The sequence below is a fragment of the Diabrotica virgifera genome, chromosome 7, assembly GCF_917563875.1.
Source record: "Diabrotica virgifera virgifera chromosome 7, PGI_DIABVI_V3a".
Lineage (NCBI taxonomy): Eukaryota > Metazoa > Arthropoda > Insecta > Coleoptera > Chrysomelidae > Diabrotica > Diabrotica virgifera.
Window position 1 is genome coordinate 49,926,881 of NC_065449.1, and position 19,038 is coordinate 49,945,918.

The following is a 19,038-nucleotide window of genomic DNA, read 5'->3' on the forward strand; positions in this document are numbered from 1 at the left end:
GTAAACATATTAGAAAATAAGCCGCAACTCGATAAAAACTGCCTTGTCGAAAAAATACTAAGAACCAAAAAAGTTTTAAAAATATTGAATTTAACTAATAGTATCACAATAATAATTTAATTGGAACGTACACAAAAGTTTGGGTGGGTTTAAGGGAACAAAACCCCCATAACATTTTTATGGAGTGCACAAATTTCACTATAATTTTTCTTTAAGATATTCCTCCCATAAAAATGCCACATGTCCATTTTCAATAAAAAATCTCTAATAGTTTTCGATATATTGGAAAAAATCGATTTTCATTTTGTAACTTCAAGGGGCTGTAACTTTTTTATGTGCATATTTGTACGAAGGTCAGTTAGGTTCATTCGAACTATTTTTGGTCCCAGAATAGGTGATTTAATTTATGACCTGTATTTTTGTTACACCCTGTATATATGTATCATTTTTGTAATATTATTTCTTCAGAAATGAAATTTCACATATAAAAGTTTATCAAGGAAAAAAAACAGTGGTAAATAGACTGTATATTATAATGGCAATATTATTAAATTGTTTTCGGTCAAAATTTAATACAAGTTACGTAAAAATTTTCTGAGCGCGCGGATTTGAAGCGAGCCGGGCGATTTGCAAAATTCGGCCGCTCGCAAAAGCACCGATTTTAAAAATAATTTTTAATAATTAGATGTAACTATATTTTATAATCATTTTTATTTTAAGATAAAGTCTTTCTTTAGTCAATGACTGTAAAATAATTTCTTAATTCTTATAAATAAAGGCACTACGATTTAAGAAAAAAGAAACAATTATCTCGGCTTCAGTTGGTTGTAGAAAATTTTCATTTTTTTATAAATCTTCAGCAACAATAATCTGTAAGTTAAAAACTCATAGGATGTACAGGGCCGCTTCAGCTCTAAATGTTTATAACGAAATTTGCCCCCTTATTTTCAAACCCAAAAATTAGAGGTTGAAAAATGTTTTTCGCATTTATTTACATCAGAATATGAAAATATAACTCTTTAGAAGGACAATGGATGTTTCACCAACTCTGTACGATTTTTTTTCAAAAAGTTATAGCCTTCGACATTTGACCTCTTGGGATTAAACAATTTATAATATCTAAGCAAGAAATTCGTTAAACCGGCCTTACAATTTTTTTATGTTTGGAATTGAAAGATCTTCATTTTCAACCTTTAAAAAATAAAAAAAAATATTTGTACAATAAATAACGCAATTGTAAAAAACGGCTATTTTGGACTTTTCGCAGGCTCTTTTGCAATAACCAATAAACGAAATTAAACTTACCATAGCTCAAATTGTAGGTTTTTAATTTACTACAACTTTCTATTAAAAAGTTTTTCTGTAGAATCAATATCCTAAGCTGCAAAATTAAAAATCTTTAAAAATGGCAAATTTAACAAATGAAAATCGCAATAAAAAAAGCTCACAATATTTTTGGTCACATTTTAGTATAAGTTATTCCTGGCATCGTCCTTTACAACACCTGATAGGTTTAAAAAATTCCTGAATTATATCCTGAAATCGACCTATTTTTCACCCACAGCCTGGAGTATACCATTAAAATTCAGGTCTGAAAGGGTTAAGGTGGTGCATAAATTTCTTGAATAAGTGTATAATTTATTTGTTTCGGAGTATATCTAACTTGAGTTTGATTTTTAGGGCAAAGAAATAATGAGAGACCTGTTCCGTTCCGCACAGGCAATAGGTTATGCCTTACATATTATAAAAGATTTTTTGGGATATGACCGTGATGCGGCTAAACTTAAGGACGACCTTGACTACGTGAGAAATCTGCATAAATCATTGTTAACTGACATGTGTGAATATATGGACGAGCGTGAAATGGAACCATACCCATACGAACAAATCATCGAACCGTTAGGGATGCACAAAAATCACTTTCAAAAACACACTTGGGCTAGGAACGTGATTGCAAATTGCGTGGAATTCTATTTGTTTTTGTGGGAGTACCTTAATTATCATCAAAAAACCTGTTGGGAAGTTCACAGAGCAGAAAAGAGATCAAACATACCCGAAGAAGATTTTGAAGATGACATAACACAGAAAGTTAAGAAATTACAAAGTATATAAAGTCTACAGAAACGAAGATTTTATTACGCAACTACAATTCGATTGTTCAATAGGATTCTCCAATGGCAATAATATTATAATAAAGAAATAATGGTTTAATCTCTTCCGGTTATACATTTTTGTTTAGCTTTTTATCATTTTGTTCATTTTCCTGTAATATTAATCCTGTGAAATATAGTATTTGCATTTTATCTTTGTTGTTTTAATTTTCAATTTTTAGTCACAAGGAAAAATACCCAAATATATAAATATACAGGGTGATTAATTAGTCGGGTAAAGCTCCGTAGATCCGTTATGGTAATAGATAGCAATAAAAGTTAATAACAAAAATTGTTACTCCGTTCTTTAACGGTAAAATATTGCATAACCTCTTAATTTTAAAGAACCACTTGGATTCACATGAAATTTGGCAGACACATAGCTAACAAGTCAAAGAAAAAAGTGATATTGTGCCGATATGTGCTTTTGCCCTGGGGGTGGTTTCACCCCCTCTTGGGGGTGAAAAAATATTCGTCCAAAGAAAGTCAGGAAATGAATAAACTGGCTAATTTTAAGTAATTTTTGTTCTATAGAGTTTTTTCACTAAGTCAATACTTTTCGAGTTATTTGGCAGTGAATATGTTCATTTTTTTCAACAAAATAACCACGCTTTTAGACGGTTTCTCGCAAATAACTCAAATAGTATGTATTTTGTCGAAAAAACATTCTGAGCAAAAATATAGCCTGTAAATAATTTAAAAAAATGGTGTATATATCACGTCTCTACACCTAGTAGAAGCAGAGTTTATAGCTAATGAAAAATAGGTTCATATTCGTCAAATTCCAAATGGAATACTTTAATGTGAAATAACCAAAAATGAAGCACATTTCGGGGAAAACTCATTACAACTTATTTAAAGTCTTTAAAAAAAGCTTCATTTTTATGTTATAAAAAAATTTCTAGCATCAAAATTAATCAAGTTACGCTCAAAATAAAGTAAGTCCCTTTTGGTTTTGGTAAAAAAATCGAGAAAATCACCCCCTAATTAGTATCTTAAATGAACTTAATCGTTACGACTTCACAAGTTTCTTGACTCGTGTATATATTGTTTATATGATCTGTAAGTTTCATCGGTTCAAAGTCCTTATTATTGAAAGGGCTGTAGTTAAAAGCGGTTGAACGAGTCACTGATCACGAATGTATGTAAATTTAGAAACATCAAATCTTAATCAATTTTTGTCTAACAGAAAAACAAAAAAATACATGATATTCAAAAAAGCAAATCTGACTTTTTTTGTTTTCCGAGATTTTTGGTAATTCTAACAATTTTTAAGTAATTTTGAAAAAAAGCATATTTTTCAAAATTAAAATTTTTGAAAATTTTATTTTAAAACCAAATTTTTTCAAAAATAAGCACTTTGAATCGATCAAACTTACAGATCATATAAACACAACATAAGTAAAATAATTTGTGGAGCGGTAAAGATTAATTTAATTTAAGTTGCTAATTAGGGGGTGGTCTTCCCGATTTTTTTTTGCAAAAACAAAAGGGACCAACTTTATTTTGAGCGTAACTTGCTTAAATTTAATATTAGAAACTTTTTGTAAAAACAGAAATAAAGCTTTTTTTAAACACTTTAAAAAAGTTATATAGGTTTTCCCCAAAACGTGTTTAATTTTTTGGATATTTCACGTCGAAATATTCTATTTGAAATTTGGTGGATATGAATCTATTTTTCATTGGCTATTTTTCATTTACTTTTTTATAGGCTATATTTTGCTAAGAACGTTTTTTCGACAAAGTACTTACTTTTTGAGTTATTTGCGAAAAACCGTCTAAAAATATGGTTATTTTGTTGAAAAATGAACATATTCACTTGCAAATAACTCGAAAAGTGTTGACTTGGCGAAAAAGCTCTATGGAACAAAAGTTACTTAAAATTAGTCAGTTTACCCATTTCGGACTTAGTTTGGACATATATTTTTTCACCACCAAGAGAGGGTGAAAGTCACCCCAGGGCAAAAGCACACCTCGGCACAATATCACTTTTCTTCTTTGACATGTAAGCTATATGTATGCGAAATTTCATGTCAATCTAAGCGGTTCTTTAAAATTTAGAGCAAAAACCGTGAAAGAATGGACTATGTAGCCAAGTTTGAGCTTCGCATTTCAAAATTAATTAGAATTTTACAGGGTGTTCGACAACATAGTGGCACACCAAACTTATGTTTTTTTTTTTTAAAATAGAACGCCCTGTAATTTAGTTTATATTCGTATAGCGAATTAATTACGCTTTAATTACTATTTTTGCTAATTTTATTTTTTAATAACTTTTCTCAAAACGGCCATATAAATTCACATTTAATATACAAACCAAATACTAAGACGTTTTACGAAACCAAATGTATCCTTAACCATAATATGTTTTTGGTGTGTTCAGTATAAGAAACTGAATTCCCCATAAATTAATTACCTTATCAGACCTTATGTCAACTTCTTAAAATACAGAAAGGTTCTCAACTTTTAAAACGCAGCTGTTAGTAATTTATTGCCTTTCTAGCCATAGTGTAACATCGCAAGCATCATGGCATAATAGAGTGTTGTGGTCTGCCAGTCTCTTTTCAGACTGTTTTATTACTCTTCATTATTTACACCTATTTTTTAATTGATTCCGTAACCTATCATCGGAATATTCGAAATCTCCCTACCTCATCCATTACAAAAATATAAAGGCTTGTTATGTTATACATGGTATTTATAAAATTATAACAAATTTTATATGAAAATCGTAACAAATTCGACTCACTGTATAAATAAAAGTAAGCACAAATGCAATGGAATATTGATGCCATATTTTTTTGTTTATTTTCAAAATTTTCATAAATGATTGATATTGTTAATTTTCTTTATATTGAATACAGGGTGATCGTGAGTCAAAACGCAAGTACGTTATTTTCTCAGTAATTTTAAATGGAACACGGTGTATTTTACATCACTATCTGTTCCCTATGTCTAAATTTATTAGTTTTCGAGATATTTTCATTTTTCAGAGCAAATTATTAATTACGGGTCTAAATCTTTCCAAATTAGTAAGCCATGACTGAATTGTCTAAAACTGACAATTTACAATTATTGATAATCAATCTGGTAATAAATGTAACAATGTAACAAAGAAAGAAAGAAACATACATAATTTATTAGTAATAAATTTTACAAAAAGAAACACAACCACAGCATACAATATTTCTGAAACAATTAAAAACTACTTTTGTATGTAAGTGTAACAAACAAAGAAAAAAAAATAATTTACTAATAAATTTTACAAAAAAAAAACACAAACAACAAATACAACATTTTGTGAAAACTATTAAAACTACTTTTGTATGTAAATTTAACAATGTAACAAATAAAGAACGAAAAATAAATTTATCAGTAAAATATTTTACAAAAAAAACATGAACCAAAATACAACATTTTTGAAAAAATTAACACCTACTTTTATTAAAATATTTTAAATATTTAATTACATCAGTTGTTAAAAACGACCTCCTAACACATGTATGCATGCCTAAAAACGGTCATTGAGTTACTTACACTACGAAGCATTTGTAAATTAACACTTCAAAATATACTTTGTATTCTATTTTTCATCTCATCTCTTGTTGTTGGAGGCATTTTATAACTTTCATTCTTAAAGTAACCCCAAAAAAATCGGTCCAGTATATTAAATTCTGGTAATCTGAGTGGCCACGCTACTGGTCCATGGAAAAATGGCAAGGTGCGCAACCAAATGGATGATAATAGGTGGCTAGCGCCATCTGGCAATTGAAAGACGAAGCAAGTTTTCAATCCTAATAGTAAATTAATAATATTGAAAAATATTAAAAATCACTAAAAGATTTTTAAATTGAAAACTTATTGGTACATTTTCATGGTAACACCTCCAAGACTTCTATAATTTGCAAGTCATATGGATGCTGCAGTGAAGACGAGAGGGAAGGAATTCTACACTTTGCAATTCACATCCCCCGTCTGCAGCCGGCAAAGTTCCAACTGAAAGATGCACCTGGTTACTCTACGGAGTAATACGAAAATAAAATAAAAATGTGTACCATTTTTATTAATTATTATTAATATTATTATATATTATTAATATTATTAATTTACTATTAGGATTGAAAACTTGCTTCGTCTTTCAATTGCCAGATGGCGCTAGCCACCTATTATCATCCATTTGGTTGCGATGTGTGGGAAAACCTCTCGATGCAATTTAGTTGGAGTATGGAGAACAGTTCCTACGTTTCTTCTGATGAAGCTCCAATAAGAGCAGAAAATCGCGGTTAAAGGAACTGGACTGCACTCCGTATTCTAATTAAAAAGTAAGATTGGTTTGCCTTCGCATCGCAACCGAATAAAAATGGTACACATTTTTTTTTTTTAATATTTATTAAAAGTGCTTTTCAGATGTAAGGGTAGCAGGGGACGTTTTGGGGTATGTTGCCTATGCAGATCGACAGCAATAAATTCGCAAAACGATATGCAGCGTCGTACAATTTTCTAGCTCTTTTGGTTCGTAAGATATGGCTATCGATGATGTGACATAATATTAAGCTACATCAACCATTGTTTCTCGGTTAGGGGTGGAGCAAAAAAATTGTTTTTTACGGCTAATGACAGCAAAAAATTAGCAATTAAATATCAACCGTCAACTATATCACAAAAATCATTTTTCAAGATTTTTCGTTGTTTTTTGGGGGTGTTGTTTAACTGTAAGGGAAGCAGGGGTGGTTTTGGGGTATGTTGCATATGCAGATCGACAGCAATAAATTAGCAAAAAAATATGCCCCGTCGTACGATTTTCTAGCTCTTTAGGTTCGCGAGATATGGCTATCGATGATGTGACATAATATTAAGCTACATCAACCATTGTTTTTCGGTTAGAGGGAGCAAAAAATTTGTTTTTTACGGCTAATGACAGCAAAAAATTAGCAATTAAATATCAACCGTCAACTATATCACAAAAATCATTTTTCAAGATTTTTCGTTGTTTTTGTGGGGGTGTTGTTTAGCTGTAAGGGAAGCAGGGGAGGTTTTGGGGTATGTTGCATATGCAGATCGACAGCAATAAATTAGCAAAAAAATATGCCGCGTCGTACGATTTTCTAGCTCTTTAGGTTCGCGAGATATGGCTATCGATGATGTGACATAATATTAAGCTACATCAACCATTGTTTCTCGGTTAGGGGTGGAGCAAAAAATTTGTTTTTTACGGCTAATGACAGCAAAAAATTAGCAATTAAATATCAACCGTCAACTATATCACGAAAATCATTTTTCAAGATTTTTCGTTGTTTTTTGGGGGTGTTGTTTAGCTGTAAGGGAAGCAGGGGTGGTTTTGGGGTATGTTGCATATGCAGATCGACAGCAATAAATTAGCAAAAAAGTATGCCGCGTCGTACGATTTTCTAGCTCTTTAGGTTCGCGAGATATGGCTATCGATGGTGTGACATAATATTAAGCTACATCAACCATTGTTTCTCGGTTAGGGGTGGAGCAAAAAATTTGTTTTTTACGGCTAATAACAGCAACAAATTAGCAATTAAATATCAACCGTCAACTATATCACAAAAATCATTTTTCAAGATTTTTCGTTGTTTTTTGGGGGTGTTGTTTAGCTGTAAGGGAAGCAGGGGTGGTTTTGGGGTATGTTGCATATGCAGATCGACAGCAATAAATTAGCAAAAAAATATGCCGCGTCGTACGATTTTCTAGCTCTTTAGGTTCGCGAGATATGGCTATCGATGATGTGACATAATATTAAGCTACATCAACCATTGTTTCTCGGTTAGGGGTGGAGCAAAAAATTTGTTGTTTACGGCTAATAACAGCAAAAAATTAGCAATTAAATATCAACCGTCAACTATATCACAAAAATAATTTTTCAAGATTTTTCGTTGTTTTTTGGGGGTGTTGTTTAGCTGTAAGGGAAGCAGGGGTGGTTTTGGGGTATGTTGCATATGCAGATCGACAGCAATAAATTAGCAAAAAAATATGCCGCGTCGTACTATTTTCTAGCTCTTTAGGTTCGCGAGATATGGCTATCGATGATGTGACATAATATTAAGCTACATCAACCATTGTTTCTCGGTTAGGGGTGGAGCAAAAAATTTGTTTTTTTGGTAATAAATTAGCAAAAAATTAGCAAAAAAATATGAAACTATTCCAAATATGGACTTATGAAATGGATGATCTGGCTTAATAGACATTGCAAACGTTGCACGTTCTCCACCCGTTCTCTATCCGTTCCAGTGTAAGGCCACTTGATCTGGGAAGGTGCAACGTTCTCCACTTGTTTTCTACCAGGAAATACTTGAGGTTAGTCAAATTATACGATTTTTTATTTGTTTTCATTTTTTTATTAGTTTGTTTAAAAACTTCCAAACTGCTAAGATATCATGTCGACATTCAATTCAAAGTAAATTGAATGTCGACAACGAATCAAGTAATCTGTTACCCCAGGCACTAAAGACCAAACGGGCGATGCTAGGAAAATATTCCAACAATGCATCGCAGACCACCCATATGAAACGCTGTCATTTTGTACTCTAATAAACACAGAGTATGGTATAAAATAAAAATGAAAATAATTGGTTTCGTTTTGATTCAAATCGAGTCTCTTGCCATCTTCTGACACCGTGTTTCGGGATCTATCCTTTTCAAAGGGGCTTTGTTAGAAGACTTTTTAGTCTAAATAATATACACGAAAATCAAGTCACAAGTATTTATGTAATTTTATCAACTTCATTGAAAAAATTGATCCTTGTAAACTAAAATTAGACCATCTCGATAAAATATTACAAATAAAAATAAAATATATTCACTATATTTCGAGTGCGAATGGAGTGTTAATAAATGGTGAATGGTTGAATAACATTAGATATGCAGATGACACCATAGTTTTCGCCGATAATCTGAATGATTTACAGATAATAACAAATCGTATAACAGAAGTCAGCAACAGATATGGACAAGCTCTTAACATAAAGAAGACCAAATTTATGACAATTAGTAAAAAACCAATATTAAACGCTCAACTTACAGTCAACCAACAGAATATCGAAAGAGTTGAGCAATATACTGTTATATTTCTATTTGATCTGAAAATTAAATTTTGATAATTATATTTATATTTAGTTTAATATAAAATATTTTCAATTTTCTCAACCACGGGCATATAAATTTAGAACAACCTGTATACAACAAATTGTTATATTTAATTTTAAGAAGTGATTAGAAGAAGCACACGAAACTCGGGACAATGCGCTTAGAATAAACAAAGTGAATGGCGCATACCATTATCGTTGTTCGCGGAAGGTTCGATCATTAGCCTATGCTAAATAAGACTCAGTTGAAATCGATAATAGGTCATTATCGTTGTTCGCGGAAGGTTCGATCATTAGTCTATGCTAAATAAGACTCAGTTGAAGTAGATAATAGGTCATTAAATTTTGTAAATAGTAGAAAGTAATTTTAGAATGGGAATTAACTATTTTTTTTTGAAATCCATTAAGCATATTTAGAAAGATTAAAAATTGGTTTTGAGGAATACTGCGAATGAGAGTTGGTGGTGGAAGGTTGATTTGTGAATCTGGAAGGGATATTTAGAAAGTAGGGGAATGAATGACAAATAGAGATCAGAATGTTTTGAGCTGTCGAGAAGTGAAGTCCAGTAGTAGACGGTAGTGTACGGAGAGTGAGAAGGCCGGTGTAGTTCCGTGAGTGTGGAGTATCTATCGTGGAACGAGAGGTAGGCCAGGTCGAGAGTAAAGAACCTCCTTGAGCCAAGAGTGTCCCGGTAGCTGATTGCAGTTTCGAAAAAGGTAGAATACAGCATCACGACAGAAGCAGGAACGAGAGCTATACGAGCTAGTTTTCAAAGGAGAACATTACTGGAAGCCAGGACGAGGTGTTGATCGCAGCCAAGGATAGCAGGAAACGGGTCTTGTGTGAAGACATTCTCAGTTCACCAGAAAAAGGTCAGTCTCATTTGTTTGGACATGAATGTATGGGTTTTTCGTATTAAATACCACATTATAAATTGAAGAACATAATCAATAATATCAGAAAAGCTTCATCAAACTTAAATAGAATAGTTGCTAATAAATCCTAATAGTTAAATGTTAATAAAAACTTTCAATTGGAAACCAAAAGGAAATAAGATTCCCATTTGTAAATGTTATGTTTAAGAATAATAAGATCTAGCACATATTAAGCAGTGATTGCCTTTTAAATAAAATAAACAATATTTTGATTATAATTGTAACCCATATGTGTGTATTATTTTACTCTTTTCTTTCCTATCCCGATTAGGAACCATTGAGAAATGCTTAGAAGCCACGAAAGTAAGTAATTAATTTTATAATTCGCCCTGAGATTGAAAACATATTGATATGTGATCTGGTAAATTAATTAGATTATTATTAATGCTTTGATTAAATTAAATGACATATAAGAATATTATCTCATATCAATAATAAAGATCACATCAATACATATCTGGGTACGAATTTAAATAGCCAATGGGACCACTCGACAGAAATTAAACAGCGAATAATAAAAGCGAAAGCAGCATACGTTAGAATGAGACCCATTTTCAACAATGAAGAGACATGTCATTAAAAACAAAATACCGTCTGTTGAAAAGCTACATATTCACAGTTCTGCTCTACGGAATGGAAGCGTGGACACTAACTGTTGCATCTATGAATCGGCTCGAAGCTTTCGAAATGTGGTGTTATAGGCGCATCTTACATATATCCTGTGTTGACCGAATTACTAATGTGGAAGTCCTGCGTAGAATGGGGAAAGAGTGTGAAATTCTCATAACCATCAAAACAAAAAAATTAGAATATTTAGGACATGTAATGAGAAATCAAGAACGTTACGACCTTCTCCAACTGATTCTCCAAGGGAAGGTAAATGGTAAAAGAGGACCGGGAAGAAGACGCATTTCCTGGCTTCAAAATTTACGAAAGTGGTATAACACCACTACCACTAAACTGCTCCGCGCTGCGGTAAACAAAGTCAAGATAGCCATGATGATCGCCAACATCCGGAACGGATAGGCACTTTAAGAAGAAGAAGATATTTCGACTAAAACCAACAAACCACCAGATGCTCTCTCCAGAGTTTAAATCAGAGCTGCGGTAGTGATTACCGACAGTACTTAAAAAATGTACTTAAGTACTTTGCTCTAAGTACTCCAAAAATACGTGTACTGCTACTTGAACTTTTAAGTATTAAGACAAATATTTGTACTTAGTACTTAAATTTGTTTTAAGTATATTTTTACTTGCAATTTAAAAAATAAAAATACTTGAGTACTCTAAAAGTACTTAGTACTCGAAATGTACTTAAGTACTCGGAATGTACTTACGTACTCGAAATGTACTTAAACCCTTCACGAAAAGTTCTTAAGTATTACGGATTACCGGAAATATTCTTCAATGTTTTTGATTTAGTGTGGTGTGTGGTACTTATGTTTCGACAAGTATTTTCTTGAATTGCATTCGTGAAATGCTGAACCGCACGGAAAGAAATTCACACTATTATTACACACTATTTTATAATTTATTTTATTTTCTAATGATTTTCAAAAACATTGTCGTTTCGTCCTTTAGAACTCGTCAGCCAGGTTTCCCGTATCCGACAAATAAATATTATTATAATAAAATATTCCCGTTACTCTGAGTATCTTCATTTATTTTTTTCGTCAAAATTTTTGTAATTTATTTATATGTTCCTGTTTTAAACATCCAGCTCTCCATTTCATACAACAGTACTGCAAATATATAATATTTAAGTGTTCTATTAATCCTTAATTACAATGAAATGTTCCTGCTATACGCTGTGAGCTCGTACGTAGAGGGGATATTTACAACTTCGCGAGAGCCAGTAGTGGCAAGTCTGTAAACGTTTACCGGAAATTTGACATAAATGTCAAAGTGATTAATTTAAAATTAAAATTAAAAACATTAATTATAAAAAATATTAGTTGGTCAAAGCTGTGGTATATATTTTTACCTTAAATATACTTACGTTTTAAATAGGTACTGAATTTAAGTTTTTTTACTGTTCCGTAATATGTAATTATAAATTATTCTAATAATCTTAGCGCCATCTACACGATAATTGTGGAAGTATCCGAAGTAAGAAATTCATATTTTATCAATAGAACGTCAAAATGATTAGCAAAATCTTAAAAAAATCGATTACAATTTAATTACTTTTTTGCGTTGTAAATATTAAGCGATAACAATTAAATAATAAATTTAAAAATTACCGGTGAAAGTTGAATTAGTAATCCGCTAGGAGCGCCACCAGCGAAGCTCAGAGCGTATACAAGTTTCTTCACTTTTACACAAGTAGTTAGAACAAATGTGTCAGTAATTGTACTTGAACTCGATATTTAAGCATCAAATATTCTAAAAACAGTACTTAAGTACACAAATCAGTTATTTAATACTTAATTTTTAAATTTCCTGTTTTCAAGTACTACTTAACCGAAATACTTAAGTACTTATTTATTCTTGGTTTTGGTAGATACTTATACTTAGTTCGACTTTGAATAGGTACTGGTACTTAAGACTTCAGTACTTTTTGTTGGTACTTACAATAACTCTGGTTCGAATAAATCATATACAGGGTATATGGTAAATAATGGACCATGGCTTAACCCTAGATTCCTGAGGTTAAAATAGGTCGATTTAAGCTAACTTACCCTGTATTTAATTACAGAGTAATTTCCACATATTAATATATTTTTCAAATTGGGCTCTGTACCGCCATTCTTTATTATATTAAGAATACGTGTGTCGAATATCTCGAAAAAATATCCAAAATTATAGCGCAATCTTGGAACGCGTTTTCGCTACCTGTTGATCGCTACTGTTACCTCTTACACGTTTAAGGCACGCATGTTAAAGTTTGCAGAATGAGCGAAAGCGAGTTATGCAATTCACATGAGTGCCTTAAAAATGTACTTTTTAACACGCATATCATACAATATTTTTTCTACAAACGTAATTACGGGACAATATCTACAAAAACTTTTACTTGAACTTGACTGACCTTACAATTTTATATTTTTTTGACATTACATCAAAATTGCATATACGGTCAATACGAACTGCAGTGCCTTAAAATTTTTTTAAAGCACTAGTGCCTTAAAGTAGCATTTTTAACGTTCGTATGGAGTGCTAAAAATTGCATTTTTAACACGGTTGTAGAAAAACTATTTTGAATCCATAGAAAAATTGTACTTTTAGAAAATGGCACCAAACGACACTTATGGTGTTTTCTTTTATTTTCCATAGTGAACCTTCCTTCCTTGCTTTCAAAAAATGTACCCAACTCGAATCTCAACAAACTGGTATACATATATTATTACAATGACATACGATAGATGTCATTAGAATATAAATATTTTTCCGTTATTCCGCCACGATGAACTGGCCAAATACCCAAGTAGGTGGAGGCCAATAAACTAAAGAAAAAGAAAAGAATACACCTAAATATAACCATAAATATAAATATAACCATAAAGTTAAACTATGTGACGTCAGGGTCGTTTGAACTATTTTAAAATACAGAAGACTTCAAACTTGTACTTCTAAGTTATTATGAGTTTTAAAGCGTGACATTTTGTAAATCTCATTTTTAAACAAAACTGAACAATATTATTTAATAAAAAAATGTACAAGTTCCCTATTACAAAAAATATTATGTAGAGTATAGCCTTAAGGCAAGCGTCCACAGACCCGCATCGTACGCATCGTACGCAACGGATTTTAGTTTGCCTTGTACAAAAACCTATGTATAGGTTTGTTCGTAGTACGATCCAATCGATCAGCAACCGTTGCCAACCATCAGACGCATGCGCAGTTAACAGTTAGCGCTGCGCAGTTAACAGTTCGAGTTCGTAGACTACGAACGCGCTTGCGTCTGATGGTTGGCAACGGTTGCTGATCGTTCTACGAACAAACCTTATGTAACTGCGTTCACTGATCCGCATCGTACGGATCGCATCATCGACAATTCCAAAGGGTTGCTTCGAGAGGCAACTTTTGCGATGCGTGTCGATGAATCATACGGAATACCGATCAGTGGACGCAGCCCGCGCGCATTTAATATTTTTAACCATTTTTAATGAATAACTCTGTGCAGTAACCAGACAAGTAAACTCAGTTTTAACTGTTATTTTGTATGTAGGTATATTCAGAAAAAATGTCACAGGCCATGATAAGTTGATTATGGGGATTAAAATGTCATAAATATTACTTATTTTTCATGTTTATTAGTCTTTCTCAAGATATTTCAAGTAGGAAAATTATTCTCGTTAAAAAAACAAAACATTTTTCTAACTAATTATACCTTTGAATATAAAGGAAGACACAAAGCTGTTATACATTGATTGAAAACGGAAAATATAGGCCGAAAACTCCAGTGCAAACATGAGAGAAGAACGAAGACTGTCTTAAAGCAATGTACTTTTTAAAACATATTAGACTTGTTAATGATAATACAGAAATAATTTGATAATTTGAAATTTGCCGTCGCAGACGGCATAATTTTATTCTCTGCCAACCTTAAGGAGATATGTATGTACAATGCTACATGAACTTCAGTTAGTGTGTGCCAGTGTAGGTCTTAAAATAAACATCTCCAAAAAAAATGCATGACAAACCTAGTACCTAGCGGAAATATCAATATTGGAGACAACGAAGTAAAGCTGTGGAAAAATACATATACCTTGGACACGAAATAAAGATCACAAGAGACAACCAAACTTGCGAATTACGAAGAAGAATAAACCTAGCATGGGCAGCCTATGGAAAACTCAAAGACATCTTTAAAAGCGATATACCAATTTCTTTAAAACGTAAAACATTTGACCAATGTGTGTTGCCTGTGATGACTTATAGCGCCGAAACTTTGACATTGACAGTTACAACTTCTAATATGCTGCAAATAGTCCAGAGGAAAATGGAAAGGTCAATGCTGAGTATATCGCTTCGTGACCGAGTTAGAAATGAAGAATTAAGACGAAGAACAGGAGTTATCGATGTAATTTCCCAAATTGCCACCCTGAAATGGAACTGGGCCGGACACGTCGCCCGAATCAGTGATGGGAGATGGACGAAGAGATTACTTGAGTGGAGGCCAAGATTAGACAAAAGAAGTAGAGGAAGACCACCTACTTGTTGGACTGACGATCTCATGAAAATGTCTAGAAATTGGATGCAAAATGCTCAAAGTGCGCAAAATGGACAAGAATTAGGGAGGCCAATGTCCAGCAGTGGACGCAAAGGGCTGGATGGTGATGAATGATAATACTGAGAGAGGTGTAAAATTGATGCAAGACATTTCATTGTCCCTCACAAAAGATAAAAGACCAAGTAAAGTGTGTTACAAGACCTAGTTGAAAGCCACAGAATGTATTTTACCGATTTCAGAAAGGCAACTTTGATTAATCTTTAAATAAACTTTTACTGATGTAGTTACTATTTTCCATTTAAATCAAATTGTAACAGCATTGTGTATTCCTTTATACTCAAATGTATAGTTAATTAGAATAAAAAAATATGAAAAAAATTTTTTTAAGAAACGCTTTTCTTTAGTTACCAGTGACTAAAATTAAAAATATTATAAAAAAAATCCACTAAAAAGCAAAAAATTTAAAAAAAAATGAAAATATCTAACACATTCGTCAAAGAAAAGCGTGGCGCGTCTTCATCGAATAAACGGTTTTCGCTCCAGGCTTTTCTTTAACGAATATGTTTTATTATGTTTTTTATTTTTTGCTTTTTAGTTGATTTTTTTATAATATTTTTAATTTTAGTCACTCGTAACTAAAGAAAAGCGTTTCTTAAAAAATTTTTCTTCATATTTTTTTATTTTTTACTTTTTAGTCTTACACTTTTCAAACATTAAAATATATCGTCATGTTTATTAAAATATGTATAAAACATATGATATACTAACATTAAAAGTAGTCGGAATCGGCAAAAAATTTGAAACTTTATTGTTTATTTATGAAGCATAACGTAAACAATTAACGTAAAAAGTAAAATTATGTATAGTTCATATCATTAGCTACAACAGGTAAAAGTTTCAAGTTTTTACATTGTAAAAAACAAGAGAATTTAAGCATTTTCCATTAAAATCGTTTTTTTTTATTTAAACAATTAATAAACATTAAAAAATTTTTTATTGATTATTCGTATATTGTTCCACCGAATGCATATGTCTGCAAATTTTCATTCATTTGCATTGGAGAAAAGGCACTCAAATTAACGTCTAAAGATTTGACGCAAACTATTGAACTAAATAAAAGCGTTTAAAAATGAGTGCTACTATGCGGTCTACCGTCGTGCTTCTACTATAATTTGTGGTCTACCGAGAGAATCGGTGTGTAAGCTGTAATATTACAATGCCGACAAAGAATGTTTAAAAGGTGAATAAAAATGTGATAGTGTGTAACATTAGAAATGCTAGAAAAAAAAAAGGGAGCTAGAGCCCTTTGAAGATGGCATCTTGTAATTAGTTTTTCTTAAATACCTTCAGAACGCTTTTAATTAGAAAAACAAAAATTTGTACACATATTTATCTTCCAGAAATAAATCGATTCCATCCATGGTGAATTTCTAGTACCAGTCATAGGCGTCCGTTTTGGGTGGGGCAATCGTTATTTTGTCCCATAACTTTTTTGTCTTTAACTTTTAAGCACTTTTTATACTGGATTAATAAATTGTGAGGTATTCTAGTAATAAAAGGTACTGTTGCTTTAAGTCGGTAGGACACATTATCTAGAAAAATCGATTTGAAAATTTTTCGTTTCCTGAATTTGAAAAAAAAAAAGTGAAAAATTTAAAAAAGAAACGGTGTAATTTAGCAACTTCAAGCAAGAGTAACTTTTAGTACTAGAATACCTCATAATTTAATAATCTAGTGTCAAAAATTCTTAAAAATTAAAGACAAAAAAGGTATACGATAAAATAACTGTTGACCTACCTAAAACGGACGCATATGACCGGTACTAGAAATTCACGATTAATAAAATCGATTTATCTCTGGAATATAAATAAATGTACCAATTTTCGTTTTTTTAAATAGTTTTTTTATTGAAATTTTTTTTGATATTCAAACAACGAAAAATTTTCAAATCGATTTTTCTCGAAAACGGTGTATCCTATCAACTTAAAGTAAGAGTACTATGATACCTTTTAATAATCTAGACTCAAAAATGCTTAAAAATTGAAAACAAAAAAGTTATGCGATAATATAACTGTTGCCCTACCCAAAACGGACGCCTATGACCGGTACTAGAAATTTGAGATTAATGGAATCGATTTATCCCTGGAAGATACATATGTGTACCAATTTTCGTTCTTCTAAATAGAAGCGTTCTGGAGATATTTAAGAAAAACTAATTACCAGACGCCATCTTCAAATAGCTCTAGCTCCTTTAGGAAGCATTTTCGGACTAGATAAATTGGGTTAAATTTTTTTAAAATTATCTGAGGAATCTCCTTTCTTCGTTTGTCGGTAGAGTTTCTGGACACCCTGTATAAAAGATTGTTTTTTCAGCATTGCAGAACAAAAATGTGAAAACCTTAATAAAAACATTAATGCCCGGTTGCACCAACAGATCTTAAGCTTAAGTCGAGAATATCACAAGAATTAATATAATATAATTATAATATATTACAATAAGAATACCATAATATAATAATAGATATAATTGATGATAAGGTAAGAATCTAAAATTATGGTGCAACGTAAGTGAAACTCAAGGAGGCCCTATCTATAAGTAGAGCTTAGCTAAGCTGGAGCTTAAGATCTGTTGGTGCAACCAGGCATTATTAACGCAGCAGTTAAAAAATAAATCTTGAGCAAAAAATACCAATTTTTTACTTATTTAAACAATGATCCCCTCATATGAATCATATACTTTCTTGAAAATATCTTTTGTTTTGACCTAAACTTTGATAAAAAATTTATTCCAACCCATACGAATTACATTTTGATTTACATGTATTGTAATTTTATTTGATCGGTCTATTATTAGACCAGGGCGCATCTGTAAAAATATTAGTACATTTGGACGTTGAGAGGTGACTCAAATTTTTTTGCAGAAATTGCTTGAAAATAACTCAAATAATAACATTTAAGTTATCCTCCCTCTCAAAAAGGTCCGGAACATTGTTTAAATAATCAAAATGTCAATAAATGAAGGATAAATTCGATTTTTTTCTTCGATTTTTGATTATAACTTTAAAAGTATTGTAATTAGTTGTGTAATTAAATTTTCTACAATATAAAATTGGCTAAAGATTTAAAAAATAGTCACGCTTGTTGCAAAATAGCAATAATTGCGAAACAACCATACAAAAACAAGTATTCGCATTTTACGTTTTTCAACAATTTATGCTAAACTTAGGACCTTCATATTTCACCCAGAAAAACTTTATGATACAGTAAAACAGTACTGCAAATTTCATTAAGGTCGGTTTAATAGATTTTGCAAAATAAATTTTGCAATCCAGCTTTCGCAAAAAAATTCATTTTTTCAAAATGTTACAGGGCTGAAAATACAGCAGACAGTAAGTTGAATATTTTTTGCCTATAGAAGTTTACTGTACCTTTCATTTGCAATTTGCAAAATTAAAATCGATTAACTACCACGGCGTCAGGAATTTTTTTAAATTAACATTAATTATTGGTGGTACGCGCAGGACAGAGGATAGTTTGCTCTGATTGGGCATTCCAATGACCTTTGATAATGATTGATACATTTTAATTTTTATTACATTTCGATATAAATTGGTTTATTGCAAAATAAAAACACATACTCTATCTTTTGAAATAACACTTTTTTTGGCAA

At 31.6% G+C, this 19,038-nt stretch overlaps 1 protein-coding gene across 3 annotated transcripts in view; it reads left to right on the forward strand.

The window, feature by feature from the left end:
* LOC126888265 (uncharacterized) overlaps positions 1 to 19,038 on the forward strand; it is a 183,656-nt gene that overhangs the window by 96,231 nt on the left and 68,387 nt on the right. Inside the window, exon 4 of one of the 3 annotated variants that reach the window (XM_050656370.1) lies at positions 1,681 to 2,303. The exons of the other annotated variants lie outside the window; for them this stretch is intronic. Coding sequence (XP_050512327.1) covers positions 1,681 to 2,112 — 432 coding nt within the window. The 3' untranslated portion in view covers positions 2,113 to 2,303. Of the gene's footprint in view, positions 1 to 1,680; positions 2,304 to 19,038 lie in introns of those variants that run through there. 3 annotated transcript variants of the gene reach the window in all.